This window comes from Pongo abelii, chromosome 11 (genome assembly GCF_028885655.2).
Source record: "Pongo abelii isolate AG06213 chromosome 11, NHGRI_mPonAbe1-v2.0_pri, whole genome shotgun sequence".
Lineage (NCBI taxonomy): Eukaryota > Metazoa > Chordata > Mammalia > Primates > Hominidae > Pongo > Pongo abelii.
Genome location: NC_071996.2, coordinates 125,377,815 through 125,396,342, shown reverse-complemented (window position 1 = coordinate 125,396,342; position 18,528 = coordinate 125,377,815). Strand labels below are relative to the sequence as shown.

The 18,528-nt window shown below is 38.9% G+C and overlaps 1 protein-coding gene across 1 annotated transcript; it reads right to left on the bottom strand.

Moving 5' to 3' along the window:
- Window positions 1–7,398: 7,398 nt before the first annotated feature.
- LOC100460469 (protein LLP homolog) lies at window positions 7,399–7,998 on the bottom strand (the record flags this gene model as incomplete). Its single annotated transcript, XM_054549897.2, has 1 exon — window positions 7,399–7,998. A coding segment is annotated over one exon (393 nt), but the record flags the coding sequence as incomplete, so codon positions are not given.
- Between the last annotated feature and the right edge of the window lie 10,530 nt (window positions 7,999–18,528).

Sequence of the window (18,528 nt, the reverse complement as noted above, 5' to 3'; positions counted from 1 at the left end):
AGGTAATTGAATCCTGGGGGTAGTTTCTCTCATACTGTTCTTGTGGTAGTGATTAAGTCTCATGAGATCTGATGGTTTTACAAATGGAAGTTCCCCTGCACAAGCTCTCTTGCCTGCTTCCATGTAAGGCGTGACTTTGCTCCTCATTCACCTTCTGCCATGATTGTGAGGCCTCCCTAGCCATGTGGAACTTGTGGGTCAATTAAATCTCTTTCCTTTATAAATTACTCAGTGTTGGGTATGTCTTTATTAGTAGCATGAGAACAGACTAATACAACAGGTTAAACCATGTAAAGTTTTGAAAATGACTTATACTCAAATATACATATATACATGAACTTCTGTATTAATCAGGGTTCTCTAGAGGGACAGAGCTAATAGGATAGATGTATATATGAAGGGGAGTTTATTAGGAGAATTGACTCAGATGGTCACAAGGTGAAGTTCCATGATAGGCTGTCTGCAAGCTGAGGAGCAAGAAAGCCAGTCTGAATCCCAAAACCTCAAAAGTAGGGAAGCCAACAGTGCAGCCTTCAGTCTGTGGCCAAAGGCCCAAGAGTCCCTGGCAAATCACTGGTGTAAGTCCAAGAATCCAAAAGCTGAAGAACTTGGAGTCTGATGATTGAGGGCAGGAAGCATCCAGTGCGGGAGAAAGACGGAAGCCAGAAGACTCAGCAAGTCCGCTTTTTCCAACTTCTGCCTGCTTTATTCTAGCCGCACCAGCAGCTGATTAGATGGTGCCCACACAGATTGAGTTGGTGGGCACCAGTGCAGCTTTATTCTAGCCACACTGGCAGCTGAGTATATGGTGCCCACCTGGATTGAGTGGGTGGTGTACCCATTATATGGTGGGCACCATCTAATCAGCTACCAGTGTGGCTAGAATAAAGCAGACAGAAGAAGTAGGTCTGCCTCTCCCAGTCCACTAACTCAAATGTTAATCTCCTTGGCAACACCCTCACAGACACACCCAGGAACAATACTTTTCATCCTTCAATCTAATCAAGTTGACACTCAATATTAACTATCACAACTTCCAATGATATTATAGATCAATTAGGATGTAGTTTTGGCACATTAATTCCCAGTTCCTTCTCATGAGATGGGATTGGTTGAGTCTTTAGACAAGAATGTCTGGGTTTCAGTCGTTGAAGAATGGCTGGGCTTCACATTTGGTCCTGCTCTGAGTCCCCTTGTATCAGTATCTGGCTCAGCAGCATCTTCTGCTCCACTGTAGTGACTCCATGCGGATCCGTGTCAAACTCTGATGGACTGGTCATTTTCTTCTATCTTGGTTATGTACCAATGACTGAGAGCTTTCAGTCTCATGTGCAAAGCAAGGTCTTGAACTTGTCAAGATGAATCAAGTATATTTCTATTGTGCTAATGCTCCTAGCCTTACAGATTACGACACAGTTCTTCTAAGGCTTACATGGTCTACAACTCCTCTGTTAAAATGAATGCAAACTGCCTTCTGGTACTGCGTGACCAGGGTTTTTATAAGACTATCTCTTTTCATTGATTTTTGCTCAGAAGTCTTTTTTTCCAAGTTTGCTTCCTTCTCACTCTTAAAAGTCTCCATTGGCTGCAGCAGCTAGGATCACATCCAGCTTGTCTCTTCGGCTTTTCTCTTAAAATTCACTTACATTTGGATCACACTTCCATAGAACTTCTTTTTGATAAGTGCCACATTGCTGAAATAGTTGTCTCCACAAGTCCCAGAGGACAGGATAGTGCCTATTAACTATTATTTCAAGCAGTATTATATAGTGAAAGGGGCATGTAGATGGGATTTAGGTAACCTGAGTTTGAATTTTCACTCTGCCACTTGCTAGGAAGGTGACCTTGACCATTTCATATAATATGTCTGAATCTCAGTCTTCTCATTTATAAAATGGAGATATTCTTGCCTTGCTGAGTTAACATGGGGACTAAATCAGATGAGAGAGGTAAAGTGCTTGTCACAGACAAAGCCTTCAATAAATAATTGTAATTATTAAGTGCATCATCATCCTGCATTCATTGAATGAACTACCTGGCATTCAGATCTCCCCTTTGGAAGTTATTTTACCTCCCTTAGACTGATGCAGTTTCTGGACGCTGCCTTGGGATATCTCATTGCTGGTGGGGAAGAAAGGATTGCCTTTCCTAGTATAAACAGTGTAGCCACAGTACCTAAATTTTTGAAAAAGTGAAACCCTACTAAATCTTAACGATCCATTTGCTCCTACTGCTTGAAATTAAATTTGCTTTCAGTGAGAAGGACACTTCTGAAATATTCATTCTAACCTTTTTTCTAAGTTGCACAGAAGACCAGCATTTTACCACATGGACTGTCGGTCACAGTCCTCAGATTCCTTCATGTCACCAGAGCTAGATGTTCTGATTTAATGAAGTCTTCGTTGTCTTTGCCTCTGTTTAATGCTCAGCGTGTTTCTAACATGCATTCCCTTTACCATCCACTGGTGTTTGAAATCTCTACTTTGGATAGTGCTTTCATTCATGGAACTGTTAAAAAGATTAACAGGAAAGAGTGAATTTACGTTTTCTCATACTTTCTTACAAAGATGGAAGAAACATGTCAGGAAAAAATCTACTTTTAAAAGATAAAACATTATATCATATATGTAAAAATGTTGGTACTTCATTTAGGAACTAATATTATTTACAGTGTCTGCTAGGTGTTATTTAAGGAATTGTTTATTCTGTCAAGTATTCAAAACATGCACCCTCCTCCATTCCAACATGTAAAGACCTCAGCAAATAATGTAGAGTTTATAGTACCAGGAGCTTCACTTTTTAGAACTAATTTCGCTGATATATAATTGCTGATGTAAATGTTGGCACTTCCTTAACTAAAGTTGTGGTAACGAGCCTTGCTATAATGAAAACAAATGAGATTAATGGGCTTTTCCAGGTTTTTATCGGGCAGTGGCTGTGAGATTGAAATTCTTTTTGCTTTGCCTCAGATAGGGTTGTTTTTTCCCCTAATCCAAATGAAATAATACAGAATTTACCTGCTCAGTCTTTTTTAGAATATACAAATGCTCTCAGGAGCATCAGAATGTGTATTCCTGTTGAGAAGAACTGTGCAAATGTAAAGTAGTCTTTAAAAAAAGTAGATGCAAATTCAATAAAAAAGCATACATTTCTGCTTGTAAAATGAGCATTATTTGATGTAAATAATAAATTGGTAAAAAAAAATCCCTTTCTCTAAATATGGTGTGCAGTATAGCCCAGATAATTCAGAGTTTTAATGTCAAAGCATAAAGTTATTTTAGAAATGTATCTTGATTGACAAGCCTTTTTGCAGCAACCTAGATGATAAAATTACAGTGTATAGCTGATATTATAGCTTCATTAAAGAACTACACTTTGTGTATTATACTACTGCTTATTTATACTATTACTGCAGCTATTTTGTATATTAGATATTAGCCTCCCACTAAGCAGTAGAAGTTGTCTACCTAAAGGATTTATTTAACCAGAGTTTTAATCAAATAATAGAGAGTTTCTAATGAAGAGTTATGATTCTCCTGTGCTAAGGAATGGTACCGTCCATCGGTTTCTTCCAAGAACATATCAAGAGATTAAACATACTTTCATTATTGTATTCAAGAACAATATTGTTGAGTAAATATTTGCACTAATATGTTGCCATTTTAGTATTTCCTGAGGTGTACATAGTCTCACAAGGTGAATAATTAAAGGATCTGCCGCCTTGGGTAGCACAAAGCAGTGCTTGATATAGGTTTGATTATTTCACTTGTCTCAAATAATTCATAACTGTCTCCTGTAATTATTTTCATCATCCAGCCAAGCAAAGATAAAAGATGGAACATTTTTTTTTGCCTACTCCCAAGGAAACCCCATTATCCTTGAAACACCACATGACCACGTAAAGCCAAATCAGGGTCCAAAGAAGTGGTCGGCAAGGACAAGCTGAGTGTGAGCCGAAAATGAAGTTGTTACCAAACAGCAAACCGCAGACCTCGCTTCTTATGAATATTTGAATGAGTAACTAAAAACAGCTCAGTAAACTCTAAGCAAATGTGACAGCTGAAACTGCCTGGAAACCAGGAGTCCACCAGGACTGTGATGAAAAGATCACCAGTTACTTTGTACCTCATGCTGCCATGGGTCTACAGAGGGACAGTATCGGATCTCTTTTCCTCAAATATAAGTTATGGAAAATCTGATTTATCTCTGCACTTTCAGAAGCCAAACAGCCCCAAAAATCTCTTGTGTTATTTTGAATTCATTAAAATGCCATGATTTCTAACAATCTTTTCAAGGAAAGAGAATAGCCATGTTTTTTTTCCAGATCCTGAAATATTGATGTTGCTGTTGTTTTTACTCATAGAAAGTTGGACCTAGTCAATTTTTCATGAATATCTTTCTGCTCATTCCATGTAGCAAGAAAGATAGTGAGAACAGAGGCCCTAAAGCCCGAATTACAGATTTTGCCATATAGAAGAGTTCCAGAAAATATTTGTAGGAGATACATTTCAAAAGAAAACTAAAAAACAATTCATTTTCCCTGGGTCTTCTTTAATATATAGACAAAAGATTGCTACTATGATTATTATCTCCAATTTACTGGAAAATACAATAGTACATAATTTTCAAGTTGGTGCTTTTAACTGGAAGGAAAGGGTCAGTTATTTAGTTCCTCTTAGTGTGTACAGTAAATTCTACTTAAACCCACTTAGTTTTGTTCATTTGATGAATGCTTTAAATATAATGAGAGCTCTCTTATAGTCCTTAAATTCCTAGTAAAGATAAAAGCTATGCAGTATGTGGATCTAATGTAGAGATTGCAACAGCTCAAATCTAGTAGCTAACTGAAGATACAATCAAACTAAGGGGAACTTTGGTGAAGTTATTGTTTATTCAGTGGTTATTTGTAAAAAGTCTGTGAAACATGAAGTTTCAGTCAGTCTCTTCAGAAGTTCCAGAAGATAGCAGCCACAGACTTTATTGCTGAAGAGTTTATGAGTATTTTTAATGACAATGGGGACTGCAATGATTTCCTAAGTGGCCACTACAGGGACCTGTCTCTTCATCATTGAAACTGAGAGCCCTAATTCCATCTCAGCTGTAAAATTACTATTCCAGTTCCTTGGAGTATCTGAGCAATGTCAGCCACAACATGCTGTTCAATTTCTCCTTTCTCTTTGGCCATGTGTGGATTTAAGATTGGTGTTACATATTGCCGGATTTTAAATTCTACAGTAAAAATGGGAAGAAATACACAAAATGCAATTGTGGTTTATGCTCATACCATGGAGAAATGGAGAGCTTTAGAGAGAAAGTAACTAGACAGAAGGAATGTTTGTGACGTCCACATTAGAAACCCAGGCCCTGGAGACAAGTAGGAACATAGTGACTCTGAAGCAGCAGGAGGAGACAGAAACCTATTTTAATATTGAGTGTTAGGCAGGATTAAGGCCATTTGCAAAATCACACTAAACCCATCAATCTCACTGGATGTCATGTTGGATTGGAAGTTAGAACTGTTGCTAGCTATGCAGGCTTCAGAAAAAACACTTACATTCTCTCACCTATATGGTGTAGATCAGGGGTCCCCAACACCTGGGCCATGGACTGGTACTCGTCCATGGACTGTTAGGAACTGGGCCGCACAGCAGGAGGTGAGGGGCAGGTGAGCAAAGCTTCATCTGTATTTATAGCTGCTCCCCATTGCTTGCATTATTGCCTGAGCTCCACCTCCTGTCAGATTAGTGGTGGCATTAGATTCTCACAGGAGCATGAACCCTATTGTAAACTGTGCCTGTGAGGGATCTAAGTTGCTTGCTCCTTATGAGAATCTAATGCCTGATGATCTGTCACTGTCTCTCATCACCCCCAGATGGGACCGTCTAGTTGCAGGAAAACAAGCTTGGGGCTCCCACTGATTCCACATTATGGTGAGTTGAATAATCATTTTATTATATATTATCATGTAATAACAAAAGAAATAAAGTGCACAATAAATGTAATGTGCTTAAATCACCCCAAAACCATCCTCCACCCCCAGTCTGTGGAAAAATTGTCTTCCACAAAAGTGGTCCCTGGTGTTAAAAAGTTTGGAGACTGCTGGTATAGATGAGAACATTTATTCCAAATGGACAATTACAAAGGCAGTTCCAGGAACAGAATGAACATAGATTTTAGAGTCAGAAGATCTGGATTTGCATTCCCGATGCATCATTTACCAGTTGTGTAAGCTTCCTTGAACAATCTTTATTTAGGATCCATGGATAGTTCCCCTGTGAGAAGGCTGTGAAAAACAGAAGAGGTGATCTCCAAGGAGTGTCTACACATGCAGGTGTTCTGGTAAAAGTTAGCTTTCTTCATCTCTTTATTCTAAAGTCTTTTCCAATTTTAAATTCTACAAAGTACTAATGGACTAAGATCAAGTTTTTCTGCAGCATGCTTGAATAGGTTTGTAACTGCTGCTGTCTCAGGGGTATATGTGATACCTGGCACATGTGAAGGATTTTAAAATTTAATGTTAGGGATGCCTAGCAAATATCAAGAGAGTAGTGAGAGGTGAAGAAGGACCAGTTGATATCATCAAATATGCTATCTTTAATACTTGCTCTTTTGTTTTAGAGTCTGTGATGTAAAGCTGTTTTGTATCACAATGTAGTAGTATAACTTTGAAGGTCATAAGTAGGTCAGAGTTTGAAAATGAAAGTTATTTCCAAACGTGTACTGTGGGACATGAATATTCATGGACTTGTACTCATTTTTCATTCATTATATTGCTTTTCAAGATAAATTAAAAAAAATCTTATAATTAAGAGATCTTAAAAGTGGACTCAGAAAACAAGAGAATACACACTAGGGGTGTAATTCAGCATCTAGTTGAAGTAGTTTCTCAAAGGTTTTACTTAAATGTGTGGGAAAAATCCCCTCTGAAAACAAAAACCCCGAACACCTGTGTTACAAGTCTTGTTAAAATAATTCAGCAATAAGACCCAGCAATCCCATTTTTAGATATTTGACCTGAAGAAATAGGATCACAATTGGGGTTCATATGTTTAACACAGCATTTTCTTTAAGAGTAACTAATTGGAACTGACCTACTTTTCCCTCAATAGGAGAATAAACGACAGTACATACATACTATGAAATATGATATTGCCATTAAAAAGAACGAGGCAGATCTATGCATGCTGCCATAGGAAGACATCTCTGATTTATTGTTAGGTGAAAAACAGCAAATTACTGAGCAATTTGCCTAGTATGTACCCATTTTGACACAAAAAACATTTTTGTTTATATATGTGCATAAATGTATCATACAAATGAGTGTGTGTGCATGCGTATTAGGCTAACGTAGAAAAAGATTTGAAATAGTACTTGCATAGCTATTTACAGTGACAACTCTTTTTTTTTGTATCAAAGAAAATATTTTATTCAAGTTCCCAAAACAAATTTGAGGAGTTATGCTGGATTTGAATTGAAGAGAAAAGGCCAAGTTAAAATAGGAAAACAAATGGTTTTCATTTGGTGGCAGTTGAAATCAAAGAATACATGTGTATACATTCTAATCCGTCATCTATCCCATGTGGCATTTTCCAAGGTTTTAAGAGTCTACCAGGCCAAACCCTTTGCCACTTTCACTGCTTTTGCTTTGCTTTTCCCCTTTCTTTTCTCTTGCTTTGCCTTCAGCCTTTTTCTTTGCGTTTGGTTCATCCATATTGGGTACTGTCCATGCTGGTCTAGAAGAGTCTTTTTGTTTCTCTTAATATCAGTCTCCATTTTCATGTCATCTTTTTCATCTTTCACCTCACATTGCATTTTCTCTTGGCAATGTTTGGGTTTGGGTACCACCACAGTTGCTATCTCTTGAACATCTTTCATTAAAACATCACCGTCTAGTTTGAGAATACTTCTAAGCCTGCTGACCTCCTTTGGGGCATTCTTTTTTCTCTTTTCAGCACGCATCTTTCTTTTCCACTTACTCCTTAAGCTTTTAGCTATGTTTTACCTGAGAAACGAACACACACACCTCAGGATCACGCTGACTGGTGACAACTCTTGAGGTTAGTGGTTTTTGTCTTTATAATGTAATTCTATAGTGGTGTAACTTATTACCACAAATGTAATAATCAAAAATAAAATGTAAATATGAGTCTTGGTCTTGAAATGACTCGGCAAATCAACACATTTCTTCTGCTTCTATCCCCTTTCCCACCTCCCCAGCTATTTAACACTGAAATATTAATACTTCAAAGACCTAAGGACTAAATATAAAATAAATTAGTTCTTGGTGTTAGCTCTTGTGTTATTCTGCGCTGAATCCAATCCTGACACTTCCACTAGCTACTTGTGTATTTCAGAAAATATACAAGTTCCAATGCTCAGCTTCCTCACCTATTAAATAATAAAAAAATAATTGACATAAAGGAGTTGGGCAGAGAAATTTTCTTCCATTTCTGAGATACTGTGTTTTCTGTTGAAACAAAATAAATTTCATGGTCCTTTGCAGCATAATACTTTCTCCCATGTACTTCACATTTTATAGTAAATAACTCATTACTTTACTGGAGCAATGACTAACAATGATATCATAATGCTCAATTTAGTCCTGATTTTTTTGTTGTTGTTCTGAGTATCTTGAATGTGAATCTGTGGACCACTAACACACCTTCAGACCTTCAAAACTTCTGCACAAGGAAGGTTCAGAGGTTCTGACCTTCCTTTTGGAAAATGGTGACCAAGTGCATCCCCATGTTAGGGTTGACAAGTATTGAGGGTACACTGTGCTCTTCTCATTCTCTCCTGGGCTTGCTTGCATTTGAAGCTAGCTGCCCTTTTCCTACCCTACAGAAGGCTCAGGAACGTGGCTGGCAGACTTCCTGAACATTGTGTCACAAACCCTTGTTCTTTTTATTGCTCAGCTGGTCCAGGGCATATATTTGCAGCAAGCTGGCCTTTCAAGAGAATGCATTATGAATAAAGGCCACTGCGATTTGTTTGACACCATTAAAGTTATTTTGCTTTCTCTGACCAGAGTGAGATCATCAATTACTTTCCTTCTCTGAAGAACTGAGTAAACACGACTCTAAGAATCACCCATTACTTACAGAGGAATGAGAGGCACAGAAGACGCTTTGCCTGCCCTTGGAAGTTTAAATTTGTATTGTGGGAGACAGAACGGCTAAAAAATAAATCACAAATGTAGAACATGATGTGCCATTTAAAAAAGCAGCAAAGATAAATGTACTGAACAAAGAGATATGAAACTATGTTCTGAGGAAGTACTGAAGTGGCTTCTTGAGGACTTTAGAAAAGCACTTTCCCCAGAAACACATCAGGGAGAAAAGTCAGAGATTTGTATGTTATCACTATGATAAAGGAATTTCTAGAACAATTTTTATAATAATAGTTTAGGCCACATTGGACTGATTTGTATTTATCAAGCTAAAATAAAGTTATCACTTTTATATTTCCAGTAGATTAATACTCGATAGGAGTTCAGATGGCCAGAAATTGAAGGGGTGCTCTCTATGACAGTCTTCCCCTACATGGGGTCTAAACAAGATCACCTATTGTGGAATAAAGAAAGAATACTAGATCTTTCAAAATTTATTTTTTACACTGTTCTCTAAAATGTTCTACCTTTGTATTTGTTTTATAACAGTCATGACACATTAGTAAATATTACAAGAATATAATTTCTAAATATACACTCATGGTTAGGGTTGCATACTTAAAGACATTTTAATTTGTGAAATATGTATTTGTTAAATTTTACTTTAACTCAGTTATTTTGAACATTTTGATTAGTGGTTTAAATGACACTTGTAGAAATATGATAGTCAAAAAATTTAGAAATCAGTGCTTTTGAGAAAAATAACTCCTAATTTAATTTGTACAATAAAATATAATCTTTTTTATAAAGGAATCTTACTCTTTTAAAGGCATATCTAGTGTTTCTTCTGAATTTCTTACATATCAGAAAAATCTTTAGTCTGAAAAAGTTGGCAGAAAAATCCATGATTAATAGATAAATAGTATTGTTTTCAAATGCTTCTGGCTTTTAAGCTAAGCCACCAGGGATTTGCATGTGGGGAAAGAGTTTTGAAGGTAAGAGGTTTTTCTTCTTATGATTTGAATGCAATGCTTTTGGGATTTCTGTGATTTATTGGTAGTAAAGTGACTTCGGTAGGATGAGCTACTGGAAGCTTTTCTTGTCACTGTGCTGTTACTAATACCTGGAATCTACCCTATCTCCAGAGTCCATCCCCTGCACCAGGTAGACTGTGGTCATTTGGTGCCACCAGCTCTGTCTTTCCATTTTATTCTCTGTTAGGTTCCCTCTCACATCCTGCAGCAGGTGGATTATTCTTATTGAATTCATGTGTAATTATGGAAAATTTCTTGAATACCAATATGACATTTGGTTTTGATCAAGGGATTCCCTACCAATTCCGTGGCTCATGGAAGGGGTGGAGATTTCTATCTTCTTTCAAGAGCACCTTTTCAAGAAAGGGTAAATTGGTATTTGGACAAAACTGTTGTAAACTGGCACATCCTCTTGATTTATAAAATGATTTTCTCTCCTTCAAATAAAAAATGAGAATGGAATTTTATTAATGGAATAATCATGGTGCAAGATATTCTTAATATCTCTATTAGCCTGGGTTCTCCAGAGAAATAGAACCAAAAGAGAGAGAGAGAGAGTGTGTGTGTGTGTGTGTGTGTGTACACACACAGAGAGAGGTTTTAAGCAATTGGCTTACATGATTGTGGAGGCTGTCAAGTTCAAAGTCTGCAAGGTAGGCTGGCAGGCTGGAGACCCAGGAAAGAGGTGATGTTGCAGCTGGAGAACAAAGGCCGTCTGCTGGCAGAATTCTCTCTCCTGGGGACATCAGGCTTTATTATTGTTGTTATTATTATTATTATTATTAAGGCCTTCAACTAACTGAGTAAGGCCCACCTACATTACGGAGGGTAATCTGCTTTACTCTAAGTCTACTGATTGAAGTGTTAATCTTATCTAAAAAGATGCCTTCACAGAAACATCTAGAATAATGTTGGACCAAATATCTGGGGACTGTGGCCTAGCAAAGTTGACACATAAAGTTAACTATCACAATATCTTGAAAAACCTCTACTCTGAACTTACTTTCTTTCTTTCTTTCTTTCCTTTCCTTCCTTCCTTCCTTCCTTCCTTCTCTCTTTCTTTCTTTCTTTCTCTTTCTTTCTTTCTTCTTTCCTTCCTTCCTCTCTCTCTCTCTCTCTCTTCTTTTTTTTTGTTTTGACGGAGTTTCACTCTGTCACCCAGGCTAGAGTGCAGTGGCTTGATCTCAGCTCACTGCAACCTCCACCTTCCAGGTTCAAGCAATTCTCTGCCTCAGCCTGCCGAGTAGCTGGGATTACTACTGCACATTACATATTCTACAAAATTCCTCCTTACACACCCCTCTGTACTAGAAAATAATTATAGTTCAGTGATGGCACTTTAACAAAAGCATTATGGTTATTTCTTTTACAGAGAAGTCAGAATAAGCTTTCCCTATTAAAGGCATTATTATATCCTTTTCAGAGAAGTTAGAAATAAGCTTTCCTTGTTACTAAAGGCATGAACTTGCTGTCTAAAACCAAACTGTTTACCAGTTTTTCTCTCAAGAGCCAAACGGAAGGAGGGTGTGGTATGGATTATTGTACTAGATGCCCGCCCATGTGTGGAGTTCAGAAAAGACCAGCAGGTGACATGAGGCAGAGGAAGTCTCCTCCAAGCACCTCTCCAGTGGGCAAAGCAATCATTTTCTCTTTTACCAGATTCATACCTTTCTAAAGAAATACATTTTTGTAAATGTCAGCCCTTTTTAAATTGGAAAACACCCAACTACTGTGAGAAATTAATATTATTAAAAGTCGCAGTTAGCACTCACATCCAAAATATCTTCCAGAGTTCAATTCCAAAACTTCATCTCCCAAAGAGCTCACATTTCCTTTCCCTGAATTGGATATGCCTATAGATAAGCATTAGAAAAAGAATATTTTGGCTGGGTGTGTTGGCTCATGCCTGTAATCCCCGCACTTTGGGAGGCTGAGGCGGGTGGATCACCTGAGGTCAGGAGTTAGAGACCATATGGCCAACATGGTGAAACCCCATCTCTACCAAAAATAAAAAAATTAGCCAGGTATGGTGGCGGGCACCTGTAATCCCAGCTACTCAGGAGGCTGAGGCAGGAGAATCGCTTGAATCTGGGAGGTGAGGTGGTGGATGCAGTGAGCTGAGATCCGTCACTGCACCCCAGCCTGGGTGACAGTGCGAGACTTCATCTAAAAATAAATAAATAAATAAATAAAAAAGTCCAGGCACAGTAGCCCACACCTGTATTCCCAGCACTTTGGGAGGCCGAGGCGAGTGGATCACGAGGTCAGGAGTTCAAGACCAACCTGGCCAAGATGGTGAAACCCCGTCTCTACTGAAAATACAAAAATTAGCCAGGCATTGTGGCAGGCACCTGTAATCCCAGCTACTCGGGAGGCTGAGGCAGAGAATTGCTTGAACATGGAAGGCGGAAGTTGCAGTGAGCCGAGATCATGCCACTGCACTCTAGCCTGAGCGACAGAGCGAGACTCCGTCTAAAAAAAAAAAAATGCGGGTGGGGGGGAAGAAAAAGAATATTTCTTTTCCTTTATTTCACAATACTATAACACAATGTCCTTTATTGTTGAGTTGACATTGCTGATGCATCTGAGGTGCCCAATGCCATTTGATTCTTCCACCAGGAATAAGCCAAGCCTCTGCCTTCCACCCGCTTCGAGGGTCACCTCCTTTGGTATATATTGGGGCATAGAGTTGGACTCCTATCCCTCCCGAGTCATCTCTGGCTCTATATCACTGACTTTGGCTCCACGGGGACGACTGCTCAGTCCTGTCCACTGCCTTTGATGGCCTAGAACTCCTGGCAGTGTCCCTTACTGTCGGGTTGCATCCTTCTTGGGCCCAGCAAAGGAAGAATATGGGGCAGAACCCGTCTGCTTTTACCACCTTGTTCTTTGTCCTCCACACTGCATTGTACACAAGTGGTTATATGACCTTCTCAAATGCTGTTAGGTGAGGGTTAGGGGTCAGAAGGAATGAAAATGAAGATGAGAGAATATGTGAGGGAAACTGAGCCCCTAGCAAACCAAAGTCCACTGCAGTGGGTCCACTGCAGTTCCTAGCTTTCCTTTCTTCCCCAGTGTTCAAATTTGTTTTCTGTTGAAAGAGAGCTCCCTTCTACTTCATCTATCTTTTGAAAATGCTGCCTACTCACCACAGAGTCATCTCATTCCATCAGTCTCTAAGTCTAAACTAATATCCTGGAGGCTCCAATAGGGCATTGCTACCCTGAGCCTCACCTCCAGTCCAGTCCAGGGGTGAATATTTAAGTTTAGCCTCTTCTATGGTTTCCCACCAGTGTGAGTTGCAGATGGGTCTCCTAATTCTTCTGGTGTCCAAGTAGGTAATCATTAGGTAATCACACACACACACACACACACACGCACACACACACACATCAAGAACGACTGAACTCTCAGAGATAGTGAAATCGAAATATATATGGAAATGACATTTTTCTAGCTGTTCCTTAGCACAGCCTTGCTCACAAAGGATGCCAAATGTTTACATATCATGCAGAACAGACACCGTTACTTTTTCTTTTCAATTTCACACTGTGCAACCAGGCTTGTGAGTGTAAAGACTGGCTAAAAGATTGTGGCCATCACTGAGCCGTTTGCCCAGTGAGGAATCTCCTTAGGACACAAATGTCCAGCTTTAAAATTACCCTTGTTTTAAGCTAGCTCAAATCAATTTTTAAAAAATGCATTGCCATTCTATTTTTGTTTGTCAACAGAAGGAATATAATACAAGAAAATTGTCTGTTATTAAAATATCATCATGGTGGTGGCAATGGTGATGGTGAGACCCATGATGGTTTTCCACTTGAGCAGGAAAGTGAGAGGTTACATTGAGGTGGTCACAATTTTATCTAAAATAAATGAGATATTTTAAAGTTTCTTTATATAGAGAAGTTAGAAAAATATTTTACTGACTGATAATTTATTCCCCCTGAGGGAAAGAATTATATTTGGGGAAAAACCTTGATACACTCCTTGAAAGTGGAAGGTAAGGCATTTAGAAATATATTAGAAGGAGGAAATAAACCCTGGCCAAACTTCTTTTTCAAAAAAAAAAATAGAATTGATAGGGAGAGTGGGCAATGAAGAACAGAGGAGATTTAATGAGGTAGAAGGGAAGGTAGGAGGTGCTGGGTCAACTTATAAAAATTTGGATCTTGAGTTGACAATAATCATTAAGGTTAAGATTAGAGAAGAGTGATGTCCAATTTTCAATTGTCCATTGACAATTTCTCTAAGGTGAGGCACAGTGGCTCACACCTGCAATCCCAAGCACTTTGGGAGACTGAGGTGGGAAGATTACTTGAACCCAAGAGTTCAAGAATAGCCTGGGCAACAGAGGGAGACCCTGCCTCTATAAGTAATCAAAAAATTAGCTGGGCATGGCAGCGCATGCCTGTGGTCCCGGCTACTTGGGAAGCTGAGGCAGGAGGATGGCTTGAGTCTGGGAGGTCAAGGCTGCAGTGAGCTATGATCGTGCCACTGCATTTCAGCATGGGGTAGGTGACAAAGTGAGACCCTTTCTAAAAAAAAAAATGGAAAGAAAAGAAAAAGATCTCTAGCATTTTCTCATTTTCTTCAGCAAGTGTTTATCTGTAAGAGCTGCCTTGTATAGATGAGATGGAGAAGTGTGTGTTAGTATGGAGAGGTTGGCAATGTGTAAATAGAAGGCACCCAAAAAAGAATAAAGGGCCCAGTCACAAGACACAAAATGCAGGAGAGTATTGAATAGAGCTGGAAATCAGAGCCAGGGCTAACAAAAGAATAATAGAAACCCCAAGAAATTCTAAATATGCCCATGAAAACCTTCAGATTTCCCGCAGTATACAAGCTCATAGTTGAAAATCATCTTATACAGATTTTAAGTGGCAGAGGTGAACCAAGATGACACCTTGGTTGAATTGTTGTAACTTAAAAGGATGACTCAGGAGCACTCATTGAAATAAATGCCTAGTCTCATTAGCAATATAGGACAAAATAGGTGGTTTGGAGGCAATGAGGCAATAAATTGGGTGTACACTTTAAGTTCATTCAATTGAATGGAACAAAGATGTACCCAGGTAATCATAAGTCTGTGTTTTTTTCAGAAATTTCTATCAAATTACCATTAGCTACAGAGAACAGTAAATTTTTTTAAAATTTATTATTATTATTATTATTATTTTTTTTTAAGACAGAGTCTCGCTCTGTCGCCCAGACTGGAGTGCAATGGCATGATCTCGGCTCCTGCAAGCTCTGCCTCCCAGGTTCACACCATTCTCCTGCCTCAGCCTCCCGAGTAGCTGGGACTACAGGTGCCCACCACCATGCCCAGCTAATTTTTTTTTGTATTTTCAGTAGAGACGGGGTTTCACTGTGCTAGCCAGGATGGTCTTGATCTCCTGACCTCGTGATCCACCCACCTCGGCCTCCCAAAGTGCTGGGATTACAGGCCTGAGCCACCGCGCCCAGCCGAGTAAATGTTTTTTCTCTGGAGTCTGGAACTCAGCCTCTTATAGAGTGTTGCAGTTCCCCCAACACTTCTCCATCATCAAGTCTTTGAAGGCTCGTTAGAAAAAAAATCCTAAACAGTCATTAGATGTTTGTATAACACAATATAATCCATTCTTTAGTTCTTACATTGAAATTTCTACACACAGTATTTATGGGTAAAACCAACACTCGAAGAAAATTCTCCACTCCCTGTATCCAAGCCTACTCTATATTCTCCTCTCAGCTTTAAAAGTACATATTTTAACCTATTTATTGACTGTCTTCCCAGGTAGTATGTAAGATCCAGAAGAAGAGGGCATCTTCATTTTATTTATTGCTATAAACAGAGCAGGAGTTTAATACACATTTATTGAACACATGCATAATCTTTGGCTTGCATATTCCTGCCACACTTCCCTTTATATCCCCAAAGTTATAAGCAAACTAGCCAGATAAGTCTTGGGTAGTAGAAGTATCAAAAAAAAAATCCCAACTCTTCTGTTTCAGTGCTCAGCCATTCTGTTTTCTCTCCCAGGCCATAGGCGGCACATAAGGAGCCTTGGTGCAAACTAGAAAAGGTGCTTATGGCTAGGGGGAGCTGAGCTAGGTCTACCTGGTACTACCCAATGATCTGGTCTGTCTGGATCTCCAAGGTGTCTCTGATGGTCTCTGCCTCCTACCTCAGCTCCTCAAGCAAGGAGAGATTGGACTGGCCTACACAGCCACTATCTGATAAAGCACCTCTTTTTTTTTTTTTTTTTTTTTTTTTGGAGACAGAGTCTTGCTCTCTCTCCTAGACTAGAGTGCAGTGGCGTGATCTCAGCTCCCTGCAACCTCTGCCTCCCAGGTTCAAGCGATTCTCCTGCCTCAGCCTCCTGAGTAGCTGGGACTACAGGTGCCTGCCAGCACGCCTGGCTAATTTTTATATTTTTAGTAGAGATGGGGTTTTACCATATTGGCCAGGCTGGTCTCAAACTCTTGACCTCAGGTGATCCACTTGCCTTGGCCTCCCAAAGTGCTAGGATTCCAGGCTTGAGCCACTGCACCTGGCCAATAAAGCACCTCTTTATTGGGCTGCTCCTGGCCCAGGCTTCAATCCTTGGTCCTATCAACGAAGGCCACGTGGCAGGATTTCCTGGTTTTCTCAGAAGAAGATGACAGTAGACTATGTAATTTACAGGCTTGGTCTGCCTTGGCTTTCTGAAATAAGAGGGCTACAGATTTTTAATAGCAAACCTATGTCTACGGTTGAGAGAAACAACCATAGATACTGTCACATTTTGCAAGTGAGAAGGCAAAAAAAAAAAAAAACCTTGTCATGGAGTTAATATCAAAAATGTCTGGAAACTTACTGTGGACTGCTTTTCTATGTTATACTTGAAGTATGTCTGTAACTGTCACTTTCATTTTATGTTCACAAACCCTCTGTTGTGTTGTTATCTTATCTGATGGCTGAGGAAACTGAGGCTCAGAAAGATCAACTCTTCTAAAGTCACATAACTATCACGATAGACTCAAGAATCAGAACACAGATGTTTTGTTTTCTCCTTGTCTGCTATTTTTCATTTTTTTATTTTTTACCACAGCACTTTTATTTCCAGGATAGCCCCACAGGATGAGGTTGTTAGAGACGGTGACTTAGATGTTATAGTTTTCTTTTATCTCCAGTTGTGTTTTGTTTTTAAAACACATGAACAACTGCCTAAAATTATTTAATGGGACAAGCATGACTCAAATTGTAGTATTCACTTATTTTTATCACTTTAGTATTCACCCAATCCCTTCATTGTGATGGTTCATCCTTGTAGAGGATCTTCCAAAATCATTGGATTGGTTAAAAAAAAAAAATCCTTGCCGGGAGTGGTGGCTCACGCCTGTAATCCCAGCACTTTGGGAGGCCGAGGTGGGTAGATCACCTGAGGTCAGGAGTTCCAGACCAGCCCGGCCAACATGGCGAAACCCTGTCTCTGCTAAAAATAGAAAAAAAATCAGCTGGGTGTGGTAGTGGATACCTGTAATCCCAGCTACTCAGGAGGCTAAGGCAGGAGAATTGCTTGAACCTGGGAGGGGGAGGTTGCAGTGAGCTGAGATCACACCATTGCTCCAGCCTAGGCGACAAAAATGAGACTTCATCAAAAAAAAAAAAAAAAAAAAGAAAAGAAAATAAATCCTCTCTAAAAAAACAAAATTTTAACTGGGTTGATATTTATATATTGTGCTATCTTTTTCTCCTTTTGACTCCTAATATCAGAGCAACCTCTAAATAGAAATACTCTGTTAGGTATCTCTCAATCTTAGTTCTCTAAAACAAAAGTAAAGTCAAATATGACTGATGTCTTTTTTAAAGATCTGCTGACAGATTTTCAGTATTCCTGTAAAAATCTCTTTTTAACCCTGGGTGCAAAAGTCCAGCTCTTCATTTAAAGCCATTTGTCTAGGAGATGCCAGATCCAGTAAATAGTTCTGGCCATATAGTTTGTAGACTCCTTAAATAATATGTATATCACATTCATACTGTGTATATCATATGTCTTTTTGTTTTTATTCACTATTTTGTTCATAAGCTGCTTTCATATTTTCAGTTTGACCTTTGCCTCATTAAAAAAAGAAAAGTCAGTTTGTCTCAGGTACACAACATAATAAAAGGCCTATATTCTGCTTCAGATTTATGTAATCATATTCTTTCATACCCCACATGACTAGAAGGAAAGTTGCAAAAATAACAGATAATGTTTCTAGAATGCTTTTAGGTCCTCTGAAGGAAGAGCTGTGAAAATGCAAAGTGATGATGATGATGATAATGTGCTCATCATTAATGATGTGATTGAAGAAGAAAAACCATTTTGGTTTTCAGAAAAATAAGCGAATATCCTTAGATAATAGTGACAGACAAAAAAG